The sequence below is a fragment of the Girardinichthys multiradiatus genome, chromosome 17, assembly GCF_021462225.1.
Source record: "Girardinichthys multiradiatus isolate DD_20200921_A chromosome 17, DD_fGirMul_XY1, whole genome shotgun sequence".
In the NCBI taxonomy this organism is placed as follows: domain Eukaryota; kingdom Metazoa; phylum Chordata; class Actinopteri; order Cyprinodontiformes; family Goodeidae; genus Girardinichthys; species Girardinichthys multiradiatus.
The window spans coordinates 17,807,444-17,821,875 of record NC_061809.1 but is presented as its reverse complement, the minus strand read 5'-3'; the positions used below and the strand labels follow the sequence as shown (position 1 = coordinate 17,821,875).

General features: G+C 37.2%; 1 protein-coding gene across 2 annotated transcripts in view; it reads left to right on the top strand.

Annotated features, from left to right (window-relative positions):
• Window positions 1–14,432, top strand: part of plxna4 (plexin A4) — a 333,778-nt gene that overhangs the window by 296,133 nt on the left and 23,213 nt on the right. For both annotated transcript variants that reach the window (XM_047389857.1, XM_047389856.1), the window contains exons 26-28: window positions 4,867–4,970; window positions 7,997–8,096; window positions 11,712–11,902. In XM_047389857.1, coding sequence (XP_047245813.1) covers window positions 4,867–4,970; window positions 7,997–8,096; window positions 11,712–11,902 — 395 coding nt within the window. The remainder of the gene's footprint in view (window positions 1–4,866; window positions 4,971–7,996; window positions 8,097–11,711; window positions 11,903–14,432) is intronic.

Below are 14,432 nucleotides of genomic sequence, written 5' to 3'. Positions count from 1 at the left end.
ACTTTTCCTCATTACATTCACAAATTTCAACGTATTTTACTGGAATTTTATGTGATATAACAACACAAAGTGAATCAGAATTGTATCTTGGAAGGGAAATCATACATAGTTTTCAATTTGATAAAATAATCAAAACAAAGTGTGGGGTGCATTTGTATTCAGCCCTCTAAACTGATGAACTGAAATAAAATTAAGCGACCTGCCTTAAGAGGTCACTTAGTATGTAGACTCCACCTGTGTGTGATTTAATCTCAGTAGAAGCTTTTCTGTGAAGGCTTCAGAGGCTTGTTTTATCATCAAAGAACATTATTGAGCAAGCAGCATCATGAAGCCAAGGAACACAGCAGATAGTTCAGGCATAAAGATGATCAGGCAAAAAACAAAGTTGATGGGAAGATGGCGCTCCACATACAGGGCAATCCTGTAAGAAATGATGTTCAAAACGGTGCAGTACTTAGTATTGACACCTAAACTCAATCAAATACGTTAAAGTTCGTTTGTATCGATCGGTGGAAAAGGTAAAAATGTGGAAAAATGCAAGGAATGTGAGCAATTTTGCAAGGCACTTGGTTTTTTTTTTTGTAAACTTTGGCTTACTTTGGCTCTGTGATAAACAAAAAAAAGGATTTTCAGAAAATCTCATCAAAACCTATCTAAAAAGTACAAACACTCTTAGAATAATAGAAGTATATATTATTGTCTTCCTTAAAAGAAGTGTGATGACGATCCTGGCTTTAATGGTTGAGATATTTAAAACTGGTCTTTTGCCTGATCAAAACTGTCCGTCAATCAATGCTTTTAACAGTTGTCTGTGTCAGATAATTGATCAGTAAATTAATGGAGGCAGTGATTTCTTTCTTAAAGATCTGCCTTCTTTCTGGTGACCATATTATAATTTGACTTTTCTTACCATGTGGTAAAAATGTTTCAGCATCTCTCTTAATCAGCTATTTTAAATGACTGCTGTTAGTTACCAGGGATTGAACAATACAGCTGATGATCAAGATGTGCTTTGCTAAGGGGCTTTATGTGGGTACTGACCTACCAATACCTACAGGCTGTTTTATCAGGATAAATTGTGCTTTTTAAGGCCTAATATTGCCAAATGGATTTTCCAAGATGTTGTTTTGTGTTCATCCTAGTATATTTATAACCAAGCCCAAACCTAACATGGGCTGAGTGCATACCATGGGGAATCTGTCTGTGAGACAGCTAAGTGGAAATACTAGTTCAGCCCTTTGATGACACTTTTGGGTAAAACTGTTTGAGGGACCCCTTTGGGAAGGATTCATTGTTCTACTGTGCTGTTGGTAAATGGAATAAAGCATTGGAGTTAGATGAACACTCTCTCCCAGATCTGTTTGCATGCATTTGAGCAAGCTCACAAGAGAACATGTATATGAATTATTTTTTTTTCTTTAATCCTGTATTCAAAAAGGTAAATGTATCCAACATGTTGAGCAAGATTGGAGGATTGTTTTAATCATGAATCCATTAATACTCTCAGAGCACACACAATTTTTTAATTTGCGAATGTAATTAGGATCTTGGTCTTTCGTTCTTTAGTGACGGTAAGTATTTAATTGAACCTGACTTTACTTTAGATTGTTTTTTCGCATACTAGATTTCAGTAAAAAAAAAAAAAAGGGTAAACATGTAGTACCAGTCTGACTACCTCCAACTCACACTCACAGACATATACAGACTGATTACAGTGGCTGATAAGGATAATGGGATTTGTGGCAGCCCTGTCTTGAGACAAATTGACCAAGAGTATGGTTCTCCTGGATGTTGTCTTTAATTCTACTAAGCTTCAAGCCACAATCCTCCTCAGGACACCAGGGAAGTTTGACCCTAAGGACACAAAATGGAATGCTATGCTGCCATTTTTTAATATACAGTGTCTTGCAAAGGCATTTGAACCTTTTACATTTTGTTACCTTAAAACCACAATAACCTCAAATTGTAATATATTTTGAGGGATTGTATGTGATGAACCAACACAGCACAGCACATTTCTGTCAAAAAGGAGAAAAATAATACATGCTTTAAAATCTTTTTGTGAAAACCTTAGAAAAGTGTGATATTTGTATTATCTTCCATTTACACCAATACCACTATAAAAGTCCAGTTCACTTCTTTAGTAAATAGATTCCAGCAGTGTGTAATTTATTCTCAGTATAAATACATCTGTTCTTTGAAGGCCTCAGATGCTTGGCAGAGAACATTAGACATAAATCAAAATCATGAAGACCAAAGAACACACCATCCACACCAGGGATAAAGTTAATGACAGGTTTATGTTATAAAACACACCATTTCCATGGTAAAATGTGGTGATGGCAGCACCCAGCTGTGGGGATTCTTTATTCCACCAGGGACAGGGAAGATGGTCAGAGTTGATGATTAACTTTTAAACTATGTATGCTTTTCCTTCAGCTTCACAACTATACAATATGTTTCATTGGTCTATCACTTGAAATCCCAATAAAATACATTGAAGTATAAGGAGTATAAATATTTTTGCAAGGCATTAAATTTTCAAATAAATATTTTTCTTCTTTTCACAGCCATTATGTCCTCAGCTTTATTTGGATCCATGCTGTCAGCTCACATAACATACACAGAGTACCTCTGATTAGACTGATTAGAAACCTCCAGATTTGGGAACAAGGGGTGTCTAAGTTTGTTCTGGTTTTACCCTGTTTATTGTTGTTATTAAGTACTTTTTTTGCCAATACTTTGGCTCTGTGCCTCTTCATTTGTTTACTGAGCCTTGACTAGAGACCAGAGCTCATTTGCATCTTTATAGAAAGATGTACTGCACAGACATAAACAACAGGAGAATCTTTATTTCCTGCAGATTTTTTAGATGCAAACACAATTCTGGTGAATCCTCTAATGACAGGCCTCATCATGCAACACAGTGATTGCTGCTTTGTTTTTCTGTTTGTGATCAGAATAGCAGATGACAGTGGCCAACACAAGTGATGAGACTGCAAGGAGCAGAAAAAGAATGATATATTCAGCAAACTCTAGATGCTTAAAAAAGAGCAGATTAGTCAGCTGCGTGTTTTCAACATGTGTATAGTTTCCCCTCTTAAGCTGATGCTGTACAGATGTACACATTAAATGTAATTTAATGGTGAAGTCATGTACATCCCCTCCTATTGCTTTTTAAAAGAAAAGGTCACCGTAATTGAAATGTTGCATGTTAGAAATGTAAAAACTAGGTGATTGCCACTTGTTTGGTTGGATTTTATTGGCTTGCTTCCACTGAAATATAGTACATGACAATGCCTACAGTGGGGCACAGGGCTTAAAGCGTTTAACCATGGAGGAAAACCGCTATTACCTTCAGAGCCTATAAAGGCTGTAAAAGTAAACGTGCAAGCCCTGCCCATGCCTCTGTAATCACACCTATTGATTGCACCAGCAGCAGAAACAGAAAATGAGGTACATTCCAAAAAGAACATGATAAATTGAATTTGTCTCACATTATATCCATTTCTTCTATAGTCTTCAGTGTGACAATCTTTTATTTTCACCTATGTTTCTTTTGACTAGAAATATTAACATTTTAGATGCCTGTATTTGTTACTCACAAAAAACAATTTTCCTGGTTCAATGACTATCCTTTTAAGTTAAAATATGCCAGGGGTATGAATAATTTGGGGTTAACTGTTTGATTAGTGTTGGCTAATCAGATTTGTTAACCAAATCTTTATGCAAGATTCCTCTCGGTTTGGTTGCAAAACCTCCTTCAAGTGGCTACAATACAAGGCTACAATACTGTAGATTTCTTTTCTCTATTAAAACATAAAAATATATCAGCTTTCTCACTTTCTGGACAGCAGTGTTGAACTCAAGTGAACAGGAAGTCAATCTAGACCTAGCCTATGGTTTCACAAATGTGGACGGAGACTCAAAATTGGAATTAGAAAAAACAGCTTTTCACATTTAATAATAATTTCTTGTAAGGTTAAATGCTTATTTACTGTAGAGACACAAACAAACTATAGGGTTTCTAATGCTTTTCTTGTACACAAAGTAACAGAGGGCATGTGCAAAGTCGGCCCAACACTATGATTTCCCATCTTCAAATATCCGGTTAACACATGCACAACACAACTTGAATTTTTCAAAATCTTAAGTGTTTAAGTGTTTCTAAAAATCAGCTTTTTTTCCCAAAAACCTAATTTTTTTTGTAAAACGACTGAGGCAGAAAATCTCAGATTTTTTAAAATATCCATCTTAGTGTAGACAGGCCCTCAGTCTGACCATGTCTCCATGTTTGTCCTTTGATAAAAGCAGCAAACTTCAGCTCAATGTTAACTTTGTTTTCAGTGTGTTATCTTTGAGGCAGATGACATTGTAAAATCCCTCTAGATCATATTTCAAGTGACCTCCCAGTGTTATTTTTGAGATAATTTGTAAAATATTAATACTATATATATATATTTTTTAAATCTACAAAGTTCCCTGTAACACTGGTAAACTGGTAACAACCAAACCTTTTAACCAAGTGATACAGCATCATTCCTTGTTAGCACTTTACCTCCAAATATTGATTGCCACTTCAAACATCTCCTTTAGGATTTCATTTTTAGTTGATGTTGTTGAAAAGTGCTAGCTATTCCCAAAAGCAAAATTCAGACATTAGTACAACCACCAAATGCTCTCTTCCTCGTCCCAACGGTAGCCCAGTATTTCAAACAACATGGCAAGATTTGGTGATTTCTTGACAGATGGAGAGAGAGGGGATTGAAACCAAATCCTCCTAGTAGACAAAATGAAAGTAATAACTGTCAGTGAAGTGAAGGTATTGGGAAAATGAGTTTATTTTTGCTTTCTGTTTATTTGCAGAGTGGCGCCAGGGTAGAGGACAGCGCACAATCCTACAAGATGAGGACATAACCACAAAGATTGAAGGTGACTGGAAGAGACTCAACATGCTGTTCCACTATCAGGTATGCTGACTGTATATGAAAGCATTCAACAGAAATTAGAGATGGGTAAAAAAACAAGAATAGCATACTGCATAAAAGAGTTGTAAAGATAAGAGTCAGCAGATCACAATATGTTTTTAAGACAAACATGATTTGTTTTTTACAAGAAACCTTTGAAGAGATTTCTAAGCAAAAAAACAACAACATTCATATCTCAAGATTATTTATTTATTTAGGATCAACTCTAAATTATTACACTTCAGGTAAAATGGAAAGATTACAAGAAAATCAACACCAACTTGTAACTGGTGTAATCAGACACAAATGTATTAATCAAACTAACACTCTGTATTTACTAATAATCAAAAACACAAAAAAAAAACAAATCCAAGGAACACAATTCTACTCTATTACTACTACTACTACTACTACTATAATGTAGGACTGAGCATTCTAAATACTAATTAAACCAATTAAAGTCTAAGATTCATCAAGAGTTTAAGTTTCTCAGGAGCCCTTCTAAAAGGGTTTTGTGGAGCTAATTTTACACTGTCTTAACTTTAAAAAAGGAAGGATAAATTTAAAGTCACCGAAACACAACTAAACCGCACTAGTTAGACTAAAGTGAGACCGAAGGTGTCAAATGTAATTCAACCAAAATACTATCTTATGACCAGTGGCAGATGCTGGTCTTTCAAGGAGGGGAAGCTCAATTTCAAGATCGCTGATTCGCTCATTTCGCTGTCAATCAAAAAGGGATTCAGCCTCAGACAGATCATCCAATCATCATGCAGAAGCTGAGTGTCCAGGCCAGCTGAGGCCAGCCCACTGCCCCATAGACCCCCAGAGACGCTGAGGGTCCGGTGGGCGGGACAAAGCCTAGCATTTTTGCTTCGATATTGAACTCACTGTTTAAAGCACTGTGAAGCTGCGGGAATGAGTGAGGAAAGCCGCGTCGTTACCAGTGATAAGAAGCTGATTCCGAACAAAAGTTGTCGCGTTGTAGCGCATATTTAGTCAATGACATATACACACAACAGTATATATTTGATCACTTATTTTTTGACATTTTAGGGGAAGCTGAGCTTCCCTTGCATTCTTAGAGCAATCGCCACTGCTTATGACTGACGCTATTTTCACATTCAAATATTTCAAGCTTGTAATTAGTCCATTGAATAACATGATCTAACACAGTCACCAATATTTACAGCTATTACTAATTATGTATTGGTTGAAAACTTACTGAATCTGTCATCTAGGAAAATTAAATAATTTTTTATGTTATTCCGGGATACCACCAGTGTTGTTGAGAAGTTCTCTCTAAATCCATTAATCCAGCGAGGACATTTTGAAGAAACCTGGAGAACAAAAGTTTTATTTTGCATAACAGGTCACATCTACTATTTGTGTGTACTACAGCCCTGTTTTATCTGTGTATTTAATAAACACATTTTTATGAGGTTAAACAAAGAACTGAATAAAAGAGTTTCAAAAATAGATAAATGCTAAGATATTTAAGTCTTTTGAAGCATTTTACGTGGTACATTTTGTGGTGTAAAGATTAGGTGTCCATGTAGCAAAAATACAGGAAAATGGGCCTGCCTTACCAATATGGTGCTGATAATTTGATCGCCTAAGCAAGTAGTGACTGTCTCCTCCAAAGTGCAAATTGCGTGGTGCCTAAATTAAATGTCAGCAGCAGCAAGTGTCAATAGGCTGGGAGTATGAGGCGTGGGTGGAATGAATTAGAGAGCTGATTTGAATCGGAGATAAGATAATGAAGACAGAAGTTAATTCATTTTTTTCAGGCTGAGAAAAAGGGCAACTTCTCCTTGATGGACATAAAAAACTGAAAAACACTCACAGCCACTCAAATGTTATAAGGAGGCAAAGGAAAGAGAGAAAAAAATTGGGGAAACATTCATCGTTCATAACAATTCACTTATGTGTAGCAGTTTTAGAAGGTTAAAACTACTACATTAGGTAGTACCTAATAAGATGTTACCTGATAGACACTGATCAGAATCACTATTGTTATGCCATTCCTTATTAATGTTTTAATCTGAAATTTGCTTGATAAACCCCTGCCCTCATTCAGCCTTCAGCTGCCAAACTAAGTGAAAAGTTTGATTTGTAAAACCACATGTGACCACAGGCAACACATTACTGTCCCCTTCTTTCAGGAAATGGTGCTCTGTCTTCTGTCTTTGTTCTCCAAATGTTATTTCCTCAAATGCCACTCCTCCCTTTCACATTTTGTTTTGTCGCAATACTCATTGTCCACTGATTCAACATATAAGAGCAGCCACCATGGAGAGCACTTGAGAGTCTTGGAGGGTTGCTGGGCTCTTCACAAAGGGAAATCAAGATCTGCCCTGTGGGCCTCCTGCTTACAATGATATAAACATATTATGCATAAGGAGTAAATTTAGAGATGGGGTGAAATAATGACACAGTCTTAATAAAGCCTTAGCTTGTACATGCACATATATATGCAGACTCATTCCTGCTTGTCCAATCCACCTTTGCACTGATAAAGATCACTTCAATTAACCCCAAAGCATAGCTTGATTATGCAGGAAAAGAGGCATTCTTTGTGCATGTGTGTATGTGGCTGAAAAAAGTCTCCATCCCAGTTGTATTAATTGAATCGAGCCTGGCTGACTGATGCAGATGATTGACCTATTCATTCACATACACTGCTTGTTTATTCACATTTTTACAAACCTTAGAGAAAATGTATTATTAAATGGAGACTGTGGGACATCCGCTCTCACTCGGGCTTCTGCAATGCTCTGTTAAACTCTCACTCCCCCCTGTCATTCATCGTAGGGATGTGTGGGCTGAGCAGAGCGCATAAGGGTAATAACACATTCTGTGTTTACTCACACGAAAGCAGAGAGATGAAAGGGAATATAGAAAATTACACCAACACAATGATGTATACTTCTCACTGCTTGTGTTAGAAGTCACCTAAAATGAAAACTTCAAAACAAACAGTTATGTGTTTGGAGAATCATTTCATGATGTGTACGTCTGTTTTTCAGGTACCTGATAATGCTGTGATGGCCCTGGTTCCCAAGCAAGTTACAGCTTACAATTCAGTAAATAACTCCACAGTGTCCAGAACATCTGCAAGTAAATATGGTGAGCATTAATTTCTGCATATATATTTCTATTTGTACCGCAACTCGGTGCATTATTGTGGAGTGGGTGAAAAAAAGATATACGGTTTTAATTATTTATTTGGACAAAAATGTCTTAGCGACGTGGCGTGCTTATGTATTTAGTCAATTCAAGTTTATTTATATAGCACTTTTCAGCAACAAGGCACTCAAGGTGCTGTACAGAAGTCCCATTTACTCTGTTACCTATAAATAAAATCCAGTGCAATGATTTGCCTTTAGAGGTTAACTAATTAGTAAATAAACTCCACTTGCATGATTGCAATTTATTCTCAGCATACACAAAGCTGTTCTGTGTAGGCTTTAAAGGTCCTTGCGAAAAAAATCTATAAAGGGGACACAGGCCATATAGAGGACACAGGTGCTCTGGTTAGAGGAGACAAAAACACATCATCTTCATAGCAAAACATGGTGGTAGTAGCATCGGGCAGCAGATGTAGTTTTCTCTGGCAACAATGGGGAACCTGGTCCATTGAGATAAATATAGAGCAATTTGGGAAGACAACCAGTTAGAGGCTGCGGAAGACTTGACAGTAGGTAGAGATTTACCTTTCAGCAGGACAGTGACACTAAAGATGCAGCCACAATGTGATAGTTTGAATCATATAAATGGCTTAGTCAAAGTCCAGACTGAAATGCAAATAAGAATCTGTAGCAATAGTTGAACAATTGTTTCATTTGTAATTAATATGGAAAGAATAACTTTCTGTCCACATCCCGTTATACACCACTTTGTGTTGGTTTATCCCATAAAGTCCCAACTACATATATGTATATAATACATTAAAGTTTGTGTTTACTTGATAAAATGTGCAAAGATTTAAAAAGTAGAAATACTTTTGCAAGGCATCATATACACATCCTACATGGATAGAAGTATGCTTGTCAGAACAACAAAAGACGAGGCACAAATTAGAGTAGTTCAAAGGATGTCTAAAATATAGAGACCAAATAGACCATTCTCTTCAGGTGTTCAGGCCTCCTGAGACACAGAAGAGTGTCCTCTCATCCCTCCATGTGCCAATGTATCCTTCGGCTGCCGTCTGCTCCACGTCTCCTTGAGCCTGTTGAACCATCAAGTTAGATGCTGATCAAAGGGCTACCATTACTGGTCACAAACACTTCAGACACTTCAAATGCAATGCCACAATATTAGCATTGCCTCATTTCCATATGGTCTCACCTCCCAGCCACCTAATAACACCAAATAGGACATAAGTGGTACAACACATGAGAGGGAGGAAGCTGATATTTCCCTCTACTATTTCAATGGGGCTGAGTTGAAATATAAATGTAATGCATGAATGGTGTAGTACTTCAGCAGTGACTTTGAACTAAACTTGAGTACAATTGCCAAATAACAAATGGATGCACCTGCATAGGAGGACCTTTTGGTTATAGTTCAAACATTTAGTTTTGAGAGGAAGAATAATGAAAAATCTGTTCTGACAGAAACTTAAAAAACAAAAAATCAACAAACTTTACATGGCTGTCAGAGTTAACTCCTGAAATGTTTCTTCTTTCCTGCTCTTTACTATTACTGTTCGTTTTTTGCACCACACAGAGCTGTTCCCAATTTTGACCTGTGTCCCACTTAGGCACTAACAAAATGACACTGAAGTGTCCCTTATGAGACAGAAACATTTTCAATTGATTATTCATTCAGTTTAGCAGTCGATACTGAACATACTCTCTCTGTATCTATCTTTTTTAACTCTCTCCTCCATACTCCTGCTTGCCTCTCTGGACAGATTGATTTCTGTCACTGTGAAAATCACCCTTTTTTTAACACTTCTCTCCACAGACCACACCCATTGATCAATTTTTTTTCACACTGTGTAAACATTCATTGAGCCATGTGTTTGGAAATGTCATCGCCACTCCGACCGCTGGGTGGGCCATACATATTTCATCTTGTCTGACACCTGTTCGATTTTGTGTCAGCTGGCAATATAATGTCTTGTCAACTGAAGGAGATGCTATGAAAAATTAACCATGCAGACTTTCTGAAAGTTTCGAAGGCAATCTCACAGACCTATAAAATGAATGCCTTGAGCAAAGACCCTATTCTGTACTGACATTTAGGTTACACCTGCTTCTTTGGTTCTTTTTGTTTTTTACATCTATTATGATTTTGGTTTCTTATTCTGCTAGTTAATTTCTTTTAATCATTTCGAGTGAATGTGTTTTTTTTAAATAATTTTATTTTCTCTTCATGCCACCTCTAGGAATTTTAAAACCCTGAAACCTTTATTGCATATACAGCACCTTACAAAGTATTTACACCCCTACATTTTTGACATGTCACATTACAAGGTATTTTATTGGGATTTTATGGGATAGGCCAGCACAAAGTAGCTCAAAAGTGTGAGAAAATTAAAAGATTTAGAGTGTGTTTCTTCAGCCCCCCTTACATTGATACTCCTAAATAAAATCCAATCAAACTAATTGCCTCCAGAAGTAATCTATTTATTAAAGTCCAGTGTCTGTAATTTAATCTCAGTATAAATTCAGGTGTCCTGTAAAAGCCTCAGTGGTTCATTAGAAAGCATCAGTAAACAAGCAGCATCATGAAGACCAGAAAGAAAGCTATCGACATATCCATAGTGAAGCATAATAATTAAAAAAACAAATAAATCTTCACTGAGAGCAAAGTGTACCAGAGTCAAAGTCCTTGTTTATGTGCACAAACTTGGCAATAAAGCGGATCTTAATAAAAATAATACTTTTATAATAGTGCTCTTTAATGCAAGACAAGTTTATTTATAAACATTTCAACAGCAAGACACTTTGAAGTGCTTTACGCGATGATGAAAACAAAACAAACATTACATTGCAATGGTGTAATAAAGCATGCAGAGTAGACTTGAACCAAAGGACCTGAGTCTGGAAGGTTGATATAATGAGATAAAGGGAGCCAGTGTAAGGACTTTAGAACTGGGGTGATGTACTTTACTTTCCTAGTTTTAGTAAGGATGCGTTCTGGACCAGCTGCAGCTGTTGACTTTTTAGTCCAACCTGTGAAGACACTGTTACAGTAATCAATTCAACTAAAGACAATAAACATATGGATGGGTCTTTCAAGATTCCGCTGGGACATTAGACCTTTAATTCTGGAAAATGTTTTCAGGTGATAACAGGACAATTTAGTGATTGTTTTTATGTGACTCTGAAGGTTCAGGTTTGAGTCCATCACTACACCCAGATTTCGGGCCTGATCTGTGGTTTCTAGCTGTAGTAACCAAAGCTCTCCGTTAACTCTGGATTGCTCCTCCTTAGGTCGAAAAATTATTACTTCAGTTTTGTTCTTATTCAACTGAAAAAATTATGCCACTTCCACACATAGATTTGTTCTTTGCATCTACCTGTCACTTGAATAGGTTCATAGTCAACTGGTGACATTGTAATATAGAGCCGTGTGTCATCTGCATTGTCATAGTAATCTAGCTGGCTGTTTCTTACAATCTGAGCTAGAGGGCACATTTAGATAATAAAAATTAAAATAAATAGAAACAAATAATGCTCTTGGACCTTCTGATTTCTTCCAGCCTGAGGTAAACAGTTTTTTTCTTCACAGAAAACATGATTAAGTACACTGGAAGCCCAGACAGCATGCGCTCCCGCACTCCCATGATCACTCCAGACCTGGAGAGTGGCGTCAAGGTCTGGCACTTGGTGAAGAACCACGAGCACGGAGACCAGAAGGAAGGCGATCGTGGCAGCAAGATGGTCTCTGAGATCTACCTGACACGACTTCTGGCTACTAAGGTAAGATAAACCTGATGGAGAAAAAAAATACATTTAATTGTATTCTTGTAGATATTCATTTATACAGACAATTATTTTATTCTAAATTGGGATTTGAGCATATGGAAGCAGCATCTTAAATTCTTGAAACAATTGAACATGTGAAAGTGTAATCGGTCACTATAACCTTCATCCTGTTATGACAACTCAGAAAAGCTTTACTTTATTTAAATATTCATGATTACTTGGAATGAATCATCTCAATGGAGAAGATTATTCAAATGTATTCTCTATCCCCTCAGGTGAGAAAAAGAAAATAGACATTTCTGTTTTCTTTCTGTTTATTTGCTTTTTTCATTACTGTTCCACTGATGCAACAGCATATCAAAAAGTCTAAAGAATGAAAAAGCTACAAAGCTTTAAAATGTAAAAACAAATATATAGCCAAACAGAACTTGTGATAAAAAAAGAGACACTTTAAATGTGCCTTGGGACAATAACCTCTAAGATGGAAAAAGAAAATAGTTAATTTGGTTTAGATGGAATTGTGACTTTGATCCTAGAGCTGAATGTAAATTCACTCTTAAAGCACCTTACCCTTCTTGTTTTTTTTTTCTTTTTCATCTAGACTAACATTATTCGTCAGACATACTGAGGTAGTTAAAGAAAGAGGGTGGCTAAGCTCTAGAAATGTTCAGGCCAAAATTGCTTCAATCAGGAACATTTCACGTTGTTTTTTTTCCATCCACTCATAGCCTTTCAAAGAGTTCACAGGGAGAACTCTTGCCCAGTTCTTCATATGTAACAAACAGCAGCTTGAAAGACATAAGGAAAAATATAATATCTGAAATACTTTATTGCTGGTAAGCCAGCCACATCAAACCAGTTTGCCACAAGCTAAATAAGTTAATGAGTGTGTTTGCAATCTTTAGATGATCTTAAAACAGATCCAAAACTCTTTTTTTTTTATTAGCAGGGTATATTGCTGCTGCTGAGTAAAGGTTGTTAAAACCTGAGAAAGTATACAGAATCATCTGAATTTATAGTGGTTTTGAGATAAAATGGGATAATCACTCAAAATTATGTCAACACAGAAGGCATGATATTTAGTCAATGCAAATTTAGTATCGGCTGAGGTTAGAGAATGGCAAGCGTTTCTGTTGTTTTCCCCATCTAACTTCTTTATACATCTTCTGTATTCTCTATATAAAATATATAAAATGCAGTTTATTTATATAGCACCAATTCAAATCTCGTTTTAAGGCACTTTACAAAACAAACAGATGTAAAATTATGTAAAGATACACGTGATTTGATCTAATCATAGCTGTAGCTATACTCACTTTATTAGGTACACCTATCCAACTGCTCATTAACGTAAATTTCTAATCAGCCAATCACATGACAGCAACTCAATGCATTCAGGCATGTAGGCATGGTCAAGATGATCTGCTGCAGTTCAAACCAAGCATCAGAATGGGGAAGAAAGGTGATTTAAGTGACTTTGAATGTGGCATGATTGTTGTTGCCAGACAGGCTGGTCTGAGTATTTCAGAAACTGCTGATCTACTGGGATTTTCATGTACTACCATCTCTAGGGTTTTCAGAGAATGGTCCGAAAAAGAGAAAATATCCAGTGAGCGGCAATTGTGTGGGCGCAAATGCCTTGTTGATGCCAGAGGTCAGGGGAGGCTGGTTCGAGCGGATAGAAAGGCAACAGTAACTCAAATAACCACTCATTACAACCAAGGCATGCAGAAGAGCATCTCTGAATGCACAACACGTTGAACCTTGAGGCAGATGGGCTACAGAAGCAGAAGACCACACCGGGTGCCACTCATGTCAGCTACGAACAGGAAACTGAGGCTACAATTTGCACAGGCTCACCAAAATTGGACGATAGAAGATTGGAAAAACATTGCCTGGTCTGATGTGTCGCGATTTCTGCTGCGACATTCAGATGGTAGGGTCAGAATTTGGCGTCAACAACATGAAAGCATGGATCCATCCTGCCTTGTATCAATGGTTCAGGCTGGTGGTGGTGGTGTAATGGTGTGTGGGATATTTTCTTGGCACACTTTGGGCCCCTTAGTACCAATTGAGCATCATGTCAACGCCGCAGCCTACCTGAGTATTGTTGCTGACCATGTCCATCCCTTTATGACCACAGTGTACCCATCTTCTGATGGTTACTTCCAACAGGATAATGCGCCATGTCATAAAGCACAAATCATCTCAGACTGGTTTCTTGAACATGACAATGAGTTCACTGGACTCAAATGGCCTCCACAGTCACCAGATCTCAATCCAATAGAGCACCTTTGGGATGTGGTGGAACGGGAGATTAGCATCATGTGGAGCTGACAAATCTGCAACATCTGTGTGGTGCTATCATGTCAATATGGACCAAACTCTCTGAGTAATGTTTCCAGTACTTTGTTGAATCTATGCCACGAAGGATTAAGGCAGTTCTGAAGACAAAAGGGGGTCCAACCCGGTACTAGCAAGGTGTACCTAATAAAGTGGCCGGTGAGTGTATGCGTTAGTGTAT